Source organism: Amblyomma maculatum, chromosome 2 (genome assembly GCF_055883805.1).
Source record: "Amblyomma maculatum isolate TAMU_Amacu chromosome 2, ASM5588380v1, whole genome shotgun sequence".
Lineage (NCBI taxonomy): Eukaryota > Metazoa > Arthropoda > Arachnida > Ixodida > Ixodidae > Amblyomma > Amblyomma maculatum.
The window spans coordinates 39,826,225-39,845,756 of record NC_139345.1 but is presented as its reverse complement, the minus strand read 5'-3'; the positions used below and the strand labels follow the sequence as shown (position 1 = coordinate 39,845,756).

The following is a 19,532-nucleotide window of genomic DNA, read 5'->3' as shown; positions in this document are numbered from 1 at the left end:
AAGGCTAAACTGGCCTCTAAAATATGCGCACCTGAGCGTGTCACGGCCTGCAGAGGACGTGGGGAAGAGGCAACGTCGGCATAAGGATTCAACTCGTCCCAACGCCATGCTGCTTGCTCCTTGGACACCCGAGAGGCTTTGCATTGCAGCCCTGTCCAGCATATTGCAGCCAGAGGTCGGGTTTCCCCAATGCCATCATCAGCAAATGCCATAGACTCTCTGCCTCCCTCTCTCTCTCTCGTGTGCTGTCAGTTTCCGCTCTCCTCTCGTGTTTCTTCCGCTTTGAGTTAGCGTTGGCTTTGAACCTGCATGCTTTTAACCCTGCAAAACTGTGTCTAGCTAGGCTAGTGCTAGCCTGCGACCTTTATTTATTTATTTATTTTTGTGGGTGTGGGTTTCTTGGACTCCCTGGAGTCTGTGGATCCCCATTTGAGGAACACTGCGATATATGACCAAGCGTGTCATTATTCATTAACTTTCACCCAACACAGCTAAATTTTCATTGTTATGATTAATTTGCTTGCCATGCTTCGGGTCAACTCCGTCTTGAGATATTCTCCCCCAAAACATGCAGTTTTAATAAACAGCACCATACATTTCTTCCACCAGTACCAGCAACATGCACTGTTCATAGCTTTAAGAGAGAAGCACATGGTTTTCAGAGAGTATACTGAACCTGGCATGGCCGCATTTATTTGTTAAGCACAGGAGTCTACTGCGGAATATTGCAGATTTGTTGGGTCGTAGTTCATGGAATCTAAAATTTTTCACCACAGAAGAGTAGGGGCTTTATTAAGTTTCAGAAGAGAGTTGCTGATATTTACAGTGAATCAAGTCACATGGTTCAGTAAGTGCAGCAGCGTACAGTGTGTTTAGTGTTTGCTCGGCATAACTGAAGACATACCATAGACGGCTCTCCCTAGACCTGGGATGGCCTGCAGTCTTTTTTTTTTTTTTTCAGTGTGTTTTTCGTTATTTTCTAAATTTCATCAGCTGCTTGCATTCATCAGGCCATTCATCATATGGGTGTTATAGAAAGATCCTGCACATCTGTGAAATAAGCTTTTAAGGTAGAAGCTTAGTTTCAAGAAGGCAGTTTTATATATATATTTTTCTGTCATGCAGGACTGGGAGTATGCTTATATGACTTATAGGATGTTTAACAGGACAGAACACTGACCAAAGTATGTAATGGGATTATGGAGGAAATGAAAAGATCTTGCCTCATATAGTATAAATCAAGCTCTGAAATTTGCATGAAGATGACTGATGTCGCCTCTTGCGGCGAAATGCTGTAATATCATTGTAGTAACTCACATGACCACGTCTTGGAAAAATGTCATTGGTTTTCATAAGTGCACAGTGTTTTCTATTCTTTGAAGAGTGCCCGTGTTGTTTCGTTTTATTTTGTACTCTCTCTGCTGCACCTCTCAGCAAAAACCAGCCTCCTTTCGCATCACCTATGATATGCTTTCAGCGTTTATCACTAAATGGCGCCATAGGGGATTTTTTAGGAAGGGATAAGAAGTATGGAAGATGTCAAAGTATGCAAAGGATTAAGACAAGGCTGTCCTCTATCACCGCTGCTGTTCATGCTTTATATGATAAACCTGGAACGGAGGATACAAGACAGTAACCTAGGTTTTAACCTGTCATACAGATTAGGTGGAAAGGCGGTAGAGCAGCGCCTCCCTGGTTTGATGTATGCAGACGATATTGTGCTGCTAGCTGAGAGTCTGGAAGAATTGCAAACTCTAGTTAAGTATTGCGGAGACGAAGGGGACGCTCTAGGCTTCAGTTTTAGCGCAGTTAAGTCGGGTCTGATGATTTTCAACGGCTCAACTGATCAGGGTCTTAAAATACAAGGCCATGAAATACCCAGAGTAGCAGAATATAAGTATCTGGGGGTATGGGTAAACGAAAGATTGGCATACATTGGAAAGCATGAACATTCACTTAAGGCCAAAGGGCAAAGGAATGCCAGGATAATGAAGCATAGGGCATTGTGGGGATACAACAGGTATGAGGTTTTGAGGGGTATTTGGAAAGGAATTATGGTGCCTGGACGTATTTTCGGAAATGCGGTTTTGTGCCTAAAATCAGAGGTACAGTCGACATTAGAAATAAATTAGAGATCCGTTGGACGATTAGCACTAGGTGCCCAAGGCAAAACCACAAATGAGGCGGTACAGGGAGATATGGGCTGGCCATCTTTCGAAGTACGGGAAGCTCAGAGTAAAATATTATATGAGGAACGCCTGAGGAAATTGGACAGTAACAGATGGGCAGCTATAGTATTTAAATACCTGTACTTAAAAAGCGTTGACTCACAATGGAGGAAAAGAACTAGGAAACTAACTAGTAAGTATGCTAGTCACAAGGACGGAGAAATAAAGAGCATTAAGCAACAGGTGAAAAACACAGAAGGTAAAAATTGGATAAATTCGATGGAAAAGAAACAGAGTGTGGAATCATACCGAAAGTGGAAAATGCAGATCAGGAAGGAAGATTTCTTTGATAACTCAAGAGGCAGTGCCCTACTTTTTGAAGCTAGATCAGGGTGCCTTAGAACACGCAGCTACAAAAAGAAATTTAACAATGGAGGTGACGCATGTGCTGTATGTGGTAACTCCAGTGAAACAATTGACCATATTATACTCGAATGTAATGGTATCCATCCAGAAGTTGATGCAGGCGCAGTCACTGTTCCTGAAGCTCTGGGGTTTAGAGATACCAGTGGCCGGGTGAATAAACCGGCAGTGGAAACTAGCAAAAAACCACTGGAAGATTGGTGGCTTAAAAGCAGAGAAGTGACATAATGTTAGTAATGTAGAAATAAAAGTTTAATAAATAGAATGATGGTTTAGTTAACTAATCTAAATCAATAATTAAGATATAGGTAGAAAAATGAGCATGATAGCTACTGCTACCTCCCCGTTTCAAAGGGGATGCTCCTATATTCCATCCATCCATCCATCCATGGATGAAGCCAGGACCTTGGCCCACTGAAACTTCTGTCGATCATGCGCACATTCTTGTGTGCCATAACGCCCTTGCCCTTGGGTGTAGAAACTAAACTTAGTTCTACTGTGTACTAAAAATGTCTTAATTACTGTCTGGCAGGTGAAATTATATTAGTGTTCATTACATCACCTTTGCCAATGTGCAATCGTCATCACGGTAGCTACTCATGTTTTTCAGCATTGGACTACATAGAAGCGGGTGCACGCACTGATCGAAAAATTCTCGGTAAAGTTTTTCTACAGCATTTCTGGCGAAACCGCCACGGAATCGACCACTCGAGACAGGAAGCTATACATTGCATCGAAAAAAAAAAAATAATAATAATTGGTTCACAGGAAAGGAAAGGCGCAGTATCTTTCGCACTTGTTTCGTGGACACCTGAACCATAAGGGAAGGGAAGGGGGAGTGAAAGGGGATAGAGAGGAAGAGGAGCCATAGTAGAGGGCTATGAAGTAATTTCGACTTCCTGGGGTCTTTAACGTGCACTGACATATCACAGCACACAAATGCCTCTCCGTTTTGCCTCATTGGATGCTTAGAAGGCAGGGCTCTGTCCCTTTAATAGATGTGTTTTGATTGATCTCAATTGGCCAGAGTTGAATTGAATTGCTTATGAATTGGATACTTCAGTTGTAATTCTTTAGTTGTGTTTAGTTGCTGTCAGTCTGGGAGTTGTCGAATGCATCTAAAGATACCTGCCTTGCAATTACTTCATCTCTGTGGCAGGCCGAGGTGAAGAATAAAGAAATGCAGGAGCTGAAGAAGTTTGCCCACTATTATACTTCCTACAAAGAGCATGAAAAGAGCCACAAGGTGCAGTATGCCCCCATCTTTTAATGACAGTGTCCAAGGAGAGTCGGTAGAGCGCTTTACTTTTCTCCATGTTTCAGGCTGAGATAGCCATTCAGGAACGCCTCGCTAAAAAGGAGGAGTTGTGGGCTCGCGAGTTTGGTGGAGAAGATGGCCTGCCTAACGTTCACTTTCTCGGGGAGGCTGTATGGGAGTTGCTACGGGCACGTAGAATCCTGTGCGGCTCATATGCTTATGGCTACTACATGCAAGATGATGGCTATGGAAAGACTGTCTTTGAACTTCTCCAGGTGAGGACATGACCTGTGGCTAGGGGCATAGATATGTTATTTTTTATAGCTTATTATTTCTTCAGAATTTACTTACCTTTGGGTGTGTGTGAATATTTGAAGTTGGAAGAAATACGAAGGCATTTTGAGTTTTGTTTAAGAAATGTGCATAGTATTTGATTTTGATGTGAAAGTTGGGATTTTCTTACAGAATCCTTGCTAGTGAAGTAGCATGATACTGTGCCAGTTTAGTTTTTGTGCCAATCCAGCACTTTAAAGTGTTACAAGCACTCACCTGTCATGTTAGCCACTGCAGCCCCTCAAAGAAATGGAGGTATAATGCAAATTTTTTGTGTGTGGTAAAATCGCACGTGGTGTGAAAAGAAAATGTATGTATTGTAAAATTATTTTCTCCCCTGGAACAAAAAAAGTACTGTGATTAAACTTTCAGAAATAAATGGTACTGAATGGTACTGTGCAAGTTAGTATCTTCCAGATTTTTACTAGGAACACACAGTTTATGCAAAATAGGCCATGAAAAGCAAATTTTTTCTGATTTGTATATAGTTTTTTTCTGGGTGCATCTTACGCTGTTTGATCTCTTGAATATTTTTATAGGGTTCTTTGCTTTCTGAAAACTTAAATAGAGAGCTGAATTGACTAATGTGAGAACATAATATTTCATTAGGATTGTCAAAATTTTATTTTCTAATTTTTCTGTGGTTTATATGTAAACAGAGCTAGTGTAAATTGCTGCATATGAAAGTGCAATGTGTTTTGTACATATGAAAATAATTTTGCAGTTATATGTCAAAATGTTTATTTTTTGAAATTTTTTTGCATGACTAGGTTTTGCTACTGCTTGCAGACTTAAGACTGCAGTTACGAGCTGAAAATTATTTTTTCAGCTTAAAACTGGGATTATACTCATCATGGTAACACAGTAAAGCATGATTCCTTGAAAAAAAAAAAAAAAAATATAAGATGGTCAAGCGCACAGCCTGGATCAGTTGGCATGGAATAACCCAGCGGAAATCTCGATGATGTGACTATGGTTGATCAGAATTTGGCATTGATGCGAACTTAAAAAAAATGCTGATGATTACAGTACTTTGTAAAGCGAAATTTGAGCGCGACTAGTTATGTGTTTTGGTATCACACTATATATATTGAATATTAGAGAGTCATGTAGGTATGCACTGTGACAGAGCATACTTTATTTTCTACACTTACTTGTTCTTCAGGTTACTCTCTTTCCCCCGTCCCTGATTGCGACGAAGGAAGCCTTGTGGCCGGAGAAATAAAGGGAGATATGCTGTGCTTGTTGCACCAATGGCTAGTTCTGAAAGAGGAGGTCTATACAAATATTTTGCGCCCCACCGTGGCGGTGCAGAGGTTAGGGTGCTCGACTACTCTGCCCAACGATGCGGGATAGAATCCCAGATGTGACGGCGGCCGCTTTTCGATGAAGGCGACAAGCTAGGCACCCATGTTCTGTGCGATGTCGGTGCACATTAAAGAACGCCAGGTGGTTGAAATTCCCGGAGCCCTCTACTACGATGTCTCTCATAGTCTGAGTCGCTTTGGGACGTTAAACCCCACAAACAAGCAAACAAATGTTTTGCGAGGTCATCACAACAGCGGGAGGAGTTATGAGGGAGGGGAATGGGATTGTTTCTTGAATAGTAAGTGTTTTGAAGCCAGGTCTTTATATTCAGATTGAAGCCCTCATTACTAACATTGGCATGGATCCATGTGCAATTAATAGGTGGTGCAGCAGTTGTATGGTATCTTTGTTGAACGTGGTAGGTGAGACATAGACATTCACCACAAGCAAGCCAGTACCCAACTTTGCAGCACACAGTTCATAAACTTCATTGCAGACTTATGCATGTAGATGACCCCTTCCACTGCTGCCGTATCGGGACGATTGCTCCGTGGCCTTGGGTAATGTTACGGACGAGGAAGAAGCGGGTAGTTGCATAGGTAGGCATGCTCGAGCTAGGCCCGCCAACATTGATTAAAATGTCATCTATCATTGCTATCGGACGTCTCTTTGTTCTCTTTCTCCTGTGTTCGCTTGTTGCCAGCCTGTAACAATGGAAAAAAGTCGAGATGAGCATGGCGGACTTCCAAAAAAAAAAAAAAAGAAAAGATACGTCATATATTCAGCCACCAGCACGAGGTGATGTCCGCGCAGATAGAAGGCGGGAGGCTTCACCACACTACATGATTGGCTAGTGGTGCAGCATGTTTATCGCTGACGTTTCATAGTTACATGACAGATGACACAGCAGTGTGTGTCATTGTTGTTTTGCTCTGCATTGGAGCTTGCCAGCAACATTTATGAATAAAATGCTGCATGCAAATCGTAGTGGAAAGTTGTTTTTGTCTGCTTGTTAAGGAGCTCCTGGTACATCCATGCAGTGCGCGAGGACTTCATTTGAAAGTGGGGCGTAAAATTTCTTTGTTAAATTGCAGGAAAAAAATGCATAGTTTTATATGGGTAGAGATTGAGACATGGAAAACATTTATTACTTTGTTAATTATATTAAATCAAGATTCAATTGTATCTTGGCAAACCTAATACACTCATTTCTCTTCGTGGGGCACTTCATTTAAGGCAGAACAAATGTTCCAGTCCCTTCAAGTTATCCGGAACGCTCCATGATGGTGGGCCCCTAGCCTGAGGCACTTTGAGGCAGACCCCATAAACCAAGCCAAACCAATCCTTCCATTTGACATAAAAGGAGTCTGCTGTATGCATTACCAATACTATATACCCATTCTGCAGCTTTATGAGTGTTGAGTAGCAATTCCTGCTAAGTGTGGCTTAAAAAGTGTTGGCTGTGTCATACATGCAGCACGATCTGGAGGAGGCGACCAAGGTCCTGTCTGACATGCTGTCATCACCTCGCCTGCGTTTCTCGCATCGTACCATTGTGGAGTGTGCGGAGAGAGTGCTTAGAAAGCGTGAAGAGTTTTTGAGGGCCATTTCTCGTGGTCTGGTTCCCCCGGAGACTCCACCATCATCGCGGCGTACTCGCAGACGGCGCTACCCAACTGTGTTTGGTCTGGATCCCCCAGAAGATGTAAGTTATGCTTGCTCAGATTACCTTGCTATTGAACACCCGTTCCCAATGTACCACAGCCATTTGAACTGTCTCCTGTTTTGTCTTGCCTTCTTTTTGTGCTTTTTCGCATCTTGTTGAGCTTTTATGGCTACACCTTTATACTTTAGCTGTCTTATGGATAAGTGAAAGCCTTTTGACCTTAATAATGTGATTGATATGGCACCCCATTTGTAAGGCACGTGCTGCCATCGAATGAAGGATGCTTTAAAAAGATTTAGGCTACAATCAGCATGATTCTGGTTCCCTGGTTAAAGAAAACACATATAGAAGAAGTGGGGATGTTTCCCCAAAGTGGTAATGGTGTGATGGGGAGAAGTAACACCAGGCACGAAATGAGCTAGCAGACGGCCTGTGAATACCACTGCTGCTTTCCACTTCCCGCTCAGGAGCAGCTGATGCTAGCGCTGTTGGAGTCTATTGGGGATGGCCCCATGGAGGACCCTTGGGTGAAGGATGCCCGTGGGTGTCACGCCAACCTGGCTGCACTCTTCGACTGGCCCCACGATCCCAGCACCAGTGGCAGTAGTGCTTCAGACACGGATGACGAGGAAGTCCGTGACGTTGGTTAGTCACGCTGTGTTCCCTGCTGCGCAGAATCATATTAGCATGTTGCGTAGGAGGGGACAAGGCTTTTGAAGTCTGAAAGTTGCAAAAAAAAAGCTATATTTTAAAATGACATTTTGGAAACCTACCAACACATCTTCTACATACCTACTAATTAATTCTTTCCCTGGGTTGCTCATTCCACTTTATAAGGTGCAAACGAGCCAAATAAATCCTATCTCAGTTCATATTTTTCTTATTTTCTCATAATTTTTTAATGGTTCTCTAGTTTACGAGAAGGCTACCTTCCCATCTAGAGCAGATAAAGGCATCATTTTTATTCCAGCATGCTCCTAGGTGATTAAACTATTTAATGTTCTGAAAAAATTTCTCATTTTCTGCTTACTAATTTTTTTGCTTGCTCTAATTTAAATGCCTCATCAATCACTTTTTCTTGCATCGAACTTCAACAGGTCGTAAAATCATTAATATTACTTTGATCAAAAATAATCTTCCCACGTTGTATTCCTTATACTATTTACTATCCAACCACATGTGTTAATGATAGTTTTCTGATTAGTGGATTACTCCTTGTTGTTTCTATAAACAAAGAATTGAAAATGTCATAACTTCAAAACTAATTGAAATCAGCACAGAAAACTGATTGAGATAATGTTTTTAATTGCATTTAGCCCAAAAATAAAGGGAAATTTTCAAAGAGCCTTGCTCCCCTTGAGGGAATAGTCTACTTTCCATTTCACACAATGGGGACTTAAGAACATTTTCTTTAACCCTTTGAGTGTTGAACATCTTCACAAAAAAATTGTCAAAATTTTTTATTGCTTACTTTTAAAGGTTAGGATAAATAGGCGAAAATATATAGGGAGGGTATTACGGTCATAGCATCAATGAAACTAAATAAACGGGAAAGCAATGACGTCCCGCGAATGTGGACAAGTTGCTATAATACCAACAAAGGGAAATAGGCCTCCCTGGACCTCTGCTAGAGTCCCAACAAAGATAGCGATCAACTTTTGCGTGCCTGTTTCGATTGCGTGAGAAACTGAAACCATGAGGGTGGGCTGAGGCAAACAGCGCACAGCATGACAGTCACATCAGTTTACTTTTCTTTCTCAAGGTGGTAGTATAAACAATTTTTAATGTTTCTTGTATATCCTAGAAGATAGCACTACCTCCTGGTAAGTGAGTCTCTTCGGAAGGATGTGAAATTTCAAATGCACGCTCAGCGCAGTGCACGTATGGCAGAAACACTCAAAGGGTTAAGAGCATCTTTAACCATTGAACATGCCGGAATGTATCAGGGCGTGCGTAAAAAGGGGCTCATCGTAAGCTGCATTCGCTCTTATCGTATGATTGCCAGAATGAGTGTTGAGTGACTTTGTTTTGCAGTAGCAAGTTTACAGCATGAGCAGTTTGCTTTTTTAAAGGGATCCTGAGGAGAAATTGAAGTTGGCTTGTATCAGTAGCTTATGTGAATTTCGAACAAAGTTTCAATACTGTTTACCTGCATACCTTAAAAGGCCTTATTGCTGGGCTATTTTTGGGGTCATTTCACAAAAAAATACCAGGCACAGGAAAGGCAAAATATGTCCAGTGCAGAGGCTCACAATAAGACCGCCAGGTGAATTTTACCTTAATGCTTGCCTTGCTTATTCATATTGTTATGTTACTAATATAAGGGATCAGAAAATGGGTTCAGAGATTGCTGGTAAAGGTGTTTAATGTATAGGATGCATGCTCTTGAGCATTCACCCTAAGTGTACTAACTCTTTCGAACGGAGTCAGCAATTTAGTATTAATTTTTAAAAGCCACATTTTTTTTTTGATTCGCGAGCTGATTGGTTGGTGCATAGTGTTGGTTTTTGTGACTATTCCCCATTAAGGTACAGTAAACTCTCATCAATACGGTCTTCAAGGGACCAGAACAAATTATTTAATTAACCGAACATTTGAATTATGGAGTGAGCCTGAAGAAAACTGTTTGCTGCATTACAGTAATCTTGTGTGATGAGCACCTGCATGATAGTTGTCTGCATTAGAGATCAAACCCAAGTGAGAACGACCCTTTCTGCAGTGCAATGCAGTGGCAGTGATGCCTTTTCACAGGATGGCTCTGTTGCGTTTTGAGGATGCTTCACCGCACTATTCAAGGGGTGAAGTGTGCCTTGTAGTGAAGCGTGCAGTGCGGTGAGGCAGCATGATCAGTGCGCTGTTTCAGCGTACGGGAAGCAGCATGTGATGCATGTGAGGGATATATGCATGGGCATTAGGGCAGCAGCATGACACCATCCTAAAGTAACAATAAAAAACAGTGATGCGCCAAGCAGCATCCGATACAGCAGTGTGACTGGCCGATGTACATGCCTAATCACAGCTGCGGGATGGCATGAGTTTAAGGAAAGCGAAACTGAAACTACATGAATAGAAAGCTTTATCTCAAAAATGGGGAACTTTGGATTGTCTTCGTGCTTGCCGCTATGAGCATGAAGCACGCAGGAACTACTGTTTCATGCAATTCAGGTTCGGGGAGGTCTATTGCGGTGATTGTTGGTTATGCAGATTGTACCACGATACAACCCCTTGTCTGAATTAACTGGTGCGAGCCTTGCATGTTCAAGTGTCCAACACCATAGACTTCAATGGACATTGGCCAGAACCGCGCTTTTAGTTCAAATAATTTCTGAATTGATGGGGTAGAATTAATGAGATTTTACTGTATATGCCACGAATGTGTGTCACAGTGGGTGACAGACCATCGGAAGCTACAGCCATGACGGTCAATGCCTTCGCATACATTGTTGAGATTTAGTGACGCCGACGTCATTCACCTTGTCTTTCTCACATCCACTCAAGATGAATACGCCTTGCAGTGTTGTGAGACGACACAGAGTTGTTGACAAGGGAGAGGGAGAAAATCTACTTTGGGAAAATGGATGCGACAACCACAAGTTGGCAAATCAAACAAAGACCGATCACATATTCCATTGGCAGGCACCGAGATTTTTCTTCATTTTTTCTGGTGTCTCAGAGTGCATGAGTGGAGGGGGAAGAGTGTCGTTTTTAATTACCATTGCTTCCGATGCTAATAAAGCTAGCTGAAAATTCTTGCGATGAAGTGAAGAAAAAACACTTGTTTGCTTTTCTTGACCTCGGTCATGAACATTTCCTGGTCCCTTTAAGTGTAGTGTAAAATCTCGTTAGAACGATTTCGCATAATATGGTTTTGTACATGGTTTTTCTTTTATTCTCGTACGGGTCATACGGATATGTTTTGATGTGCATTTAGCTAATATACGATTGCAAGAATGCATGAAAAACTTGCTTGGGTTTTAATTTTTCTTCAAGAGGCGACGAAAAAGTGCTAGCGGGGTGGCAATAGTCGCCGCAGTAACAGTAATGATTGTGGCCACTGCTTCAGGGCTATTTGCTCGCGTAATGAACCTCCATATTCACTTTTGTAATTCATAATTATATAATATTTCTTTCTTTTTTTTTTCCAAATTTTCATAGCTGGTCCCTCTGCTTTGTACCTTTGCTATTGCAGCTTGCAGCCCTGACCTTGGCAAAAGCCTGCTAAAACGCTTTGTGCCGATAACATCTCCGCATGCTTGTTGTGGCAAGGTCTCCTGCGGGGATGACGCAGTTTTAGGTGCTCCTCACGGCTTTGGTTAGGGGTCCTGAGCTAAGCAATGATGAAACTGCTACTCCTACGAGTTTCAGAAAAGCTTGCTTTTGGACACTGGGAAACGAAAAGTCCACCGTAAGATGACAGGTTATTCAAAGTGTGGTAATAAAGGGAAATTCTGTGCCATGTATGCCTAATTTGTGACCTTTTGGGGCCTGTTTTGAATAATACGGTTTTCATGTACTATATTTTAACATGCCTGAAGTGGATGCAAATCTTTTTTTCTTCTCTTTGTGCTTGCCAGGTGTGTGCTCACGAGAGGGCTGTACAAGACCACGGGCGCGAAACCCTCGAACAAAGAAATTTCACGAACACTGCTCTCTCAGGTGCCAGACAATGCACAGTAATCAAGGTGAGGCATTAAAAGATATGCTTGTGCACTATGGCCTCCTGTAATGAGTTGTGAAACTCCTGCAGGTCACAGGCTTTGGCCATACGTAGCAGCTTCCAAGTGTGATTGCTGTGTCCTGTTGATAACTAAGAGATCTGATGTAATGCATGGCGTTGCACAGGGAAGGGAAAGCCAGGCATTTAGTTTCTTTCGCAGGGGTTTTCAGCTCTGAACATTGTCCAGGGCCTCAGGAAACTGCTACCATAGAGCTGTGCAAAGGCGGCATAATAGTGAGATTCACCTGTAGTTCCCTAGCTTCCATACTGTGGCTGAGTGGGACATCTTTTTGAATGGCCAGCCCATATGTATAGATGTATAGTCCCTTTAAGAATGAAATGGTTTTAGATTCCACTCTCAGAAATTTCAGTCAGGCATTTTTCAAAAGTCAAGAAGTTCATAAAAATCTGATGTTTAACCAAATCCGTATTTTCACCCGAAAGTTGTTAGCAGTGTTTAACTGTGTTCAAGCAGGACGTGGCCTTGGTGGAACATATCCAAAACATCTGCTGTGCTTGAGTTGCCTCGCTTTCTGGCCTAGACAGTGCAGCGGCGGCACCTTACTGGCGCCATCAAAGCACACAAGAAAGGCACGCTGTGAACAAGCTGAACTCGCCAAGTACCCACCAAGCCACTGACTCAACCTCTTGCTTGGAGTTCGGGCTGGCGTAGTTTTGGAGAAGCAAAGAAGCCGCGTACGCAAGGCTTGCTCTTCTTGCTAAGAAAGTATTAACCATTCCAGCCACTAGTTAGAGCAGTGAAAGAAACTTTAGCACTGCCAGATTTGTAATGCAGTAGCGCCGTACATGCCTCAAGCCTTCTTCTGTGCATAACTTGTTTTTGCACTATAACTTGTGATGGTAACTTTATGTGCAGTCTTTGTCAGAAGTGCAGGGCTCAGAGGGTCTGCTTCTGAGCCACTTCGTACGGCTTGTAATGTACTTTTAGTGTTTCGAATCTCTTGATGGCAAGAACATTTTTTGTCCTACCCTCTCCAATGGGAAGGACCTCCACTAATGTTAAATCAGCGCCACTACACGGCTCAGAAGCAGACCCCGTGGGCTCTACAGTTTTGACAAAGGCTGTATGTGCTATGCCTTATATACTCCACAAATTTGTCATCTTAAATATGAGAGCTCAGCATTTAAGTTTCTGAAATGAACTAACCATTCTGAAGTTATTTCTTTCTGTAGCGCTGCTTCAACTGCAATTATAGCAGGCCGGCCCTGGGCAAGCCCAGGCCTTAAGTATGAACTCGGAGCCAGGTTGGGCCAAACTCAGACTCTCGGTGTTGGGCAGGGCTTCCTATCGCACAGGGCCTGGGCCAAGCAAGGGCTCAGAATTTTACCCATGCGTACCTTTAGCTGGTTGCACAATAATAACATAGTGTTGGACATAGATGGTTTCCGGTATTGTAAGCCACCCAAATCTCTAACTTTTCTGTGCTCCTACACCTCAGGGCGGATAAAGCTTGCTGGAAGGTTTAGATTAAGCGAAGGCTTCGTGAGCCCATACTTATGCTTGGACTTTTCGCAGACTAGCTCCTCTGTAACGCTCAGAATCACAGAAAATTCGGCCGTCACGCACTCCAACTCCACTAAAAGTTTTGGGAGGCTGTATATCATCTTAGATGCCTTGAGCACTGTGCAGGCTCTACACCACATGTTTAAAGCCCTTGACTATATTGACAGTGACAGTCTTATAGGGCTATATCACTTTTTTTTAGGGCTAAAGCCTTTCTGGGCTCTTGGGCTGTGGAAATTCTGCAGGAAATGTTTGCACGAACTGGCTTATAAAAAAACAAAATCTGTCTCCCCCGGAAATCAACCCACTATCCTTCCGGCCCCCAGCAGAGTGTACAAACCACTATGTACTCCATGATTGGCTTGTGAGAAGTCGAGCTTATTTCGCCTTGTGTAGCTTGAGGATGGTAGTAGCAGCGACCTTGATGATGCAGATAGTGATAATGATGGTAGCAGCGATGACAGTGATCATCCATTTAGTTGGTGATGATAATACAGTAGAACCCCTTTATAAGTCACTGGGACCAGCAAAAATATTTACTATATCAGGGTCTTTACTATATCAGTGGTTGGTGATGACATGGTCCTGAAGATGCTGCCGGGTAGTTAAATAGGCACTTACTGAACACGTCTTGTTGCTTAATGAAAAAAACAACTGAAATACTCATCTCTGTGCAATTTTTTAATTATAAAATTTCTTTACATCTTGTGGAAGTACCTCTTAAGCACGAGGATGTGATTATGAATGCAACCAATTTCGATTTCATGTGAAAACCAAAGCCTTGCATGAACATGGTGTCCCTTTTTCTGTCTTTTAAAAGGCAATAAATGATAAATGTGCGTGGCACTGAAGTGCTATAAGACCGCACTCGCTGCACCTCCACTTTCTGCCTCCGCTGCCTCATGCTTTGGGCTGCACATTGCAGTGAATGTTCACCCATTTCTTCCCCTTCCCTATTTCTTGCTGCACTTTTACTCACCTGTACTTTCTGAACGGACCACGCTGCCTCCTTGCTATGTTTGTAGACAGCTTTCCTTCTTTTTTTTCCTACGCGCTGCACGCTTTTCCTCATGGCTCCAAGGCTTCCGTAAAGTAGACATCTCCTGACGGCTGCTAAGCCTAGTGTTAAAGCCACCTAAACAAACACTCGGCCTTATTTTTCTGTTTTCAAATACGAAAAATCTTTGCCTCGCGATTCTAGCTACTACACGGCTGGCGATATCATATCTTGGGAGTCGTCGCCGCGGCCAGAAGCACTTTACTATAATCGATTTTTACCAAAACGTCTTTATATAAAGGGGGAAAAATGTACAGTGGTCTATGGAAGATCAACCGGGACATCAGCTTGACTTTACTATATCAGTTTTTACTATATCCGAGTTTACTATGGCGGGGTTCTACTGTAGTAGCTATAGTGATGATGATGATGAGGGTAGTAGGAATCACAATGCGATGCAGTTAGTGAAAACAGTCTTGTAAAGTGACTTTTGCCATTTCCACTCCTAATCAGGCTTAAGCGCATTCATTTAATTATTTTTATTTGTTACCCCCACTATAATGATGAAGGGAACTTTGGGTTCCAGATAATTTAATAAATAATAATTTAATAATGTATCGTTGGGTGCTTTATGTTGAGTATGATTGCTTTAGACTTATTGTAAGTCAGAATTAATTACCATTAATTAATTTATTTGGCTTTAAAAATTGAACTTTGAACTACAATGTCAAATCACATATTGTTGGATAGGTTATACATTGAGTCCTACTTGACTACACTAAATGCAGGTCTTAGGCCACCTGTGTGCTAGGCCATCTGTATGCATTGCACAGTGTGAAGTCAGAATTTTGGGGCGCTTTAAAGTCATGGCACTGTCAATGCCCAAAAGAGATATTTGCAGACATTTTTACACTATTATGCATCTGAATTTCGGTGTTTCGTAACATCGAGGTAAAGTGAACATTTTGGACTTGTCATGATGTGTAGATGTGACGTTAACGGGTCTCATAGAAGCAAAGGTTGTTTGAAACTGAAACTTGAACTTAATTCCACTCCTCAATTTGCAGCACAGCCCTCCAACATCCAGGGGTGGAAGTGCTGCTCCATTCTGCTCCAAAATGCAATATTGCTCCAAAACTGCTCTAAACTGGCGGCCTCTATGTTCTGCCATCAAGTTTAGCAGAACACAGGAGCAATGTCACTGCACCGGGGCTAAAGATATAACGGATCTTGCACTGGGCTCGATACAAAAAAATTTTGTAAGGGAGGGAAACAGAGCATAATAAATATTTGTTTGCAAGAAACTTTAGTGAGCTACATGTGATTGGAGGAAATTAAAAGAAATGCACTGTGCAAGTGAGATAGCACCTCCTCCCAGCCTTTTGAATCACTAGTGGAGAAAGAAGCGAGAGCAACAAGCAAAGCAGATAGCGCAAACTACTGTAAGCTGCTGGGAAACTTGTTCGACTGCAAAAACTGCATGAGTTATTCTAATGGTTCTGCTTTGAAAACAAGACCTCATTCACCATCGAGCCTCTTTGACCGTGACTAGCTTGTCAGGCCTATGGCAGACAAAATCATACTTGAAGCGTTATAGGTTGGCATGCCAAAGGTGTCAACCACTAGGAAGCTTCTCAAGAGGTTTGGGAAGCCACACAGGCCCTATGGCAAGATGATAAAAATGAACCCCAGCATTGCTCAAGCAAAAAATAATAGAACTATTGGCAGGAGACAGGGAATTAAAAAAAAAAAAGCTGAAGTATGAAAAGGCTACCTTTCAGTGCCATCTATCTTTCCTGAAGGCACTACTGACCAGTGCTTAGAAATTTATCAGCACAGACAAAGGATATGTACAAGATAGAGGTGCAAACGTCGTGCCCATTGATCTGAACTCTAAATAGTGGCACTGCTTGAGCGCATAGAAGTGGTAGGCTCGACATTTGAATCTATTAAGTGAAAATAGGCAAATAATTTAGGTCTGCGCCAGCAGGCGTTCTGTTTGCCGCTAGTCTATTCCTAATTGTTGCTAAGGTTTGCCTATGTTATATTTTGTCTTCACATGCTTTTTCTTTTCAGTGATGAATGTGAAGTTGGAAAGGCATTGAACTTGCATAAAAAGGAATCGGATTGGAGATTTTTATTTCAAGAAGAGAAAACCTTAGAAACTTGCTCCAGAACGTAATTCAAATGCTCCAAAATTCTCATTTTGTTGCTGCAAAGCTGCTCCAACATGCTTGAGCTTGCTTCCACCCCTGAACATCTGTTACTGGTGAAGGGCCACCAATCTGCACCATGCGTTGAGTAAAACTACTCAGACTGATTTTTGAAGTTAGCAATGTCTGCTACTGTAAGGTCCGCATAAATGTTTGGAAGAACCCCATCCCCTTTCTCTAGAAGAAAGGCTTTCGCCTTAAAATCTCGCACTTAGAACGTCTTTGGTCGCACCACAGTATGTACTTGCTGGTACTGCGGTCCTAATTGGTAACCCTGACTAAAGAGCCCAATTGCTGTGATTGATTGTTTGCTTAGATGGGACATTTTGTTTTTGCAGAAAGACATCGAGGTCTTCACGAGCTTGATTTCTCAATGGACCTGGTCATTGCATTAGAGCTGTCGAGAATGCAGATGATTGAGGACCAGCGTCGTTTTGAACAGGGCTGCAAAACAGAGTGAGTAGGAAAAGTTGCACTCATTGTGTTAACCTTTTTTTCCCCCTCTTTTTGTTTTCCTCTTTTTTTTTCAGGGTGGTAGTAATTTTTCTACGTTATTCAGAATATTTGAAATTCTTGTTTCTTCATTCAAATAGTACAGTTTGAAAATTTTTAATCTATTTGAGTATGTTTGCTAGCAGTGAATGGCTTTTTAGACAGGTACGTGGACAGGCTTCGAATAATTCAGTCGGAAATTATGCCAAAGTTTTGTGCAAGGCTGTTTTGAAAATGTCATCCTTCCAAAACTGCACTGCATGCTGCAGTGGGCTTGGTCCAGAAGGAGAGATCGGCATTGCTGTGTGGTGCCTTCATGTAGTAACACAGATAATGCTCATACATGGCCTTCAAGAACGGGTGACACACCAGTGTTCAGGGGGGTTTAATACACCATGCTGCAATGCCCAGTCTCAGAGGAGTTACGCGGACGGGACAGGACGTGGTGGGATGCATTGTGATTTTTATTAATTTTTTTAATTTTTATTTTTGTGCATCAGCCTGCGCTGGGTTGATTGGGGAGAGGTGGAGCATCATTTTCGATTGCCCCCTATGTTTGGGGCTAATGAAGGTAGCTTAAAAATTTTTGCGTTGCGGAGAAGATTGATGGGCTACCTATTTCTCGTGCATGTCTTCGAATTCTAGCTAACAGCTTTTCATGGGCCCTTCAATTCCACTCTCTGTTAAGAAGTCCATACCGGTTTTGTGACATCCATGTGTGTAATTTCATGCTGGGCTCTATTTTGTTGCAAAAAACAAATTAAAAAATCTATATTTCGTTTTCAGCATTGAACAAAGTGCCCAGTGAATGTAAATTATGGATAGAATCATGTTATTTTGTAGTTCTCGATGTTTACAGTTAAACCTCTGTGTAACGAACCTCCATGTAGTGAATTCCTGTATATTACGAAGTTTTCCAATTCCCCAACGCTGAATTACTGAATTGCTGGAAATTTGGTAGAACCTCGCAAGTTTCATGATGATAAAACACTAACTGACGTGAGAGGAACGTCTACAATAGCAATGAGTGACGAGAATATACGATGCGCCGCGTTTCAGCACTGAAAGTGCACATATGTGGCAAACGCAGCAGTCTTGCTGCTGTCACTTTTGGAACATGGCACTACAACACTTCATGCTCAAAAGCAGCAGAAAATAACTAAAAAAAAAAAAAAAAAAGACACGGGGCGAGCGGTTACGAACAGTGTGCATCCATCGCCGCCAAGCAGTTGCTCGCGATCTCCCGCGTGTCAGTAGAATGAATAGCGGAGAGCGCCGCTGACGTGAGGGAAGTCGGCTTCCTGGAGCAAAGATATTGGGCAAACGGGAACAGGCATGAATACGCAGGAGCTTTCTTGCTCAGCGGTGGCACGAACCACGAGCACGTGCTCTCTCCTTGACTGACTCCTCCACCACCTTCCTCTCCCCACTCCTTTGCCGACGCGTCGTGCAAGCCACGGCAGAGATTGAGGCTGCTGCCACAGTCACGCCATTCCCTCAGCCCGACTACGAAACCTTTCACCGCATCTATAACTTCAAATAATTCTGATTTATTGCAAATACTTTCAAAGTAATACTTTCAAGATGGTTTCCCCTACAATCACTTCTTAACCTGGTTTTCGCTCTGCATTGCCGTTTTGAGTTTTCCTGCGAAAACTGCATGTAACGGAAACTTTGATGTAATGAAAAATTGGGGACATTTTACAGTGTCATTATAACCAGGTTTAACTGTATATGCATTGGTATCTTGGGCATGATGCCAGTGAAATCTTCATTTTATGGCCTTCTGCCTTCTTTCAGTACCAATGTATGGCTGTTATGAAATAGCACTCACTTTCCTTTCCTTTTCGTGCTTAGTATTTCAGTTGCTCTCTCGTTCACTTCTTTGCCCCTAGTAAGTAGAAATACTGTGAACAAAAAAATTTGTGGCACTATGATCACTACTAGTTACTTTGCCTTGTCACATTTGTCACCTGGGCAGTTCCCAAGGCATTCTGATCTACGTACTACAGATTCTCATTAAGACGAGCTTGGTTAAGCTGAATTAATGGATAAGATAAACAATGCGAGACACTTTTGGTTACTTTCCCATTGGACTCTGAAAATGTGTGATCATGCAAAACATTTCTCGTGAGCATTACTGATGCCATCTACGAGAACTGCAGCTCGGCTCATTTGTGCACAATGGTGCAAAAGCAGCTGCAAAAAGATTCATACTGCCTGTAAGCATGCTTGGCATCAGTATGGGAGCAACACACAGGACACTACTGAACATAGTGGAAGCCAAGTACTGTCAGAGTTAGAAGTCGTTTGGCCATTCCTCATTCGCTAAATGTGGGCTGTCAGATTCCTGGCTTTGTGTAAGGCACTACTATCACAATGGGTCGTTCACAACATAGCATGTGGGAATTCTGCCACATAGTAATGTAACA

At 42.4% G+C, this 19,532-nt stretch overlaps 1 protein-coding gene across 1 annotated transcript in view; it reads left to right on the top strand.

Annotated features, from left to right (window-relative positions):
• The window catches only part of LOC146198450 (ankyrin repeat and IBR domain-containing protein 1-like), a 62,750-nt gene that overhangs the window by 34,223 nt on the left and 8,995 nt on the right, over nucleotides 1–19,532 (top strand). The window contains exons 14-19 of the mRNA XM_084593961.1: nucleotides 3,751–3,837; nucleotides 3,915–4,124; nucleotides 6,968–7,195; nucleotides 7,624–7,801; nucleotides 11,731–11,838; nucleotides 16,947–17,064. Coding sequence (XP_084450087.1) covers nucleotides 3,751–3,837; nucleotides 3,915–4,124; nucleotides 6,968–7,195; nucleotides 7,624–7,801; nucleotides 11,731–11,838; nucleotides 16,947–17,064 — 929 coding nt within the window. The remainder of the gene's footprint in view (nucleotides 1–3,750; nucleotides 3,838–3,914; nucleotides 4,125–6,967; nucleotides 7,196–7,623; nucleotides 7,802–11,730; nucleotides 11,839–16,946; nucleotides 17,065–19,532) is intronic.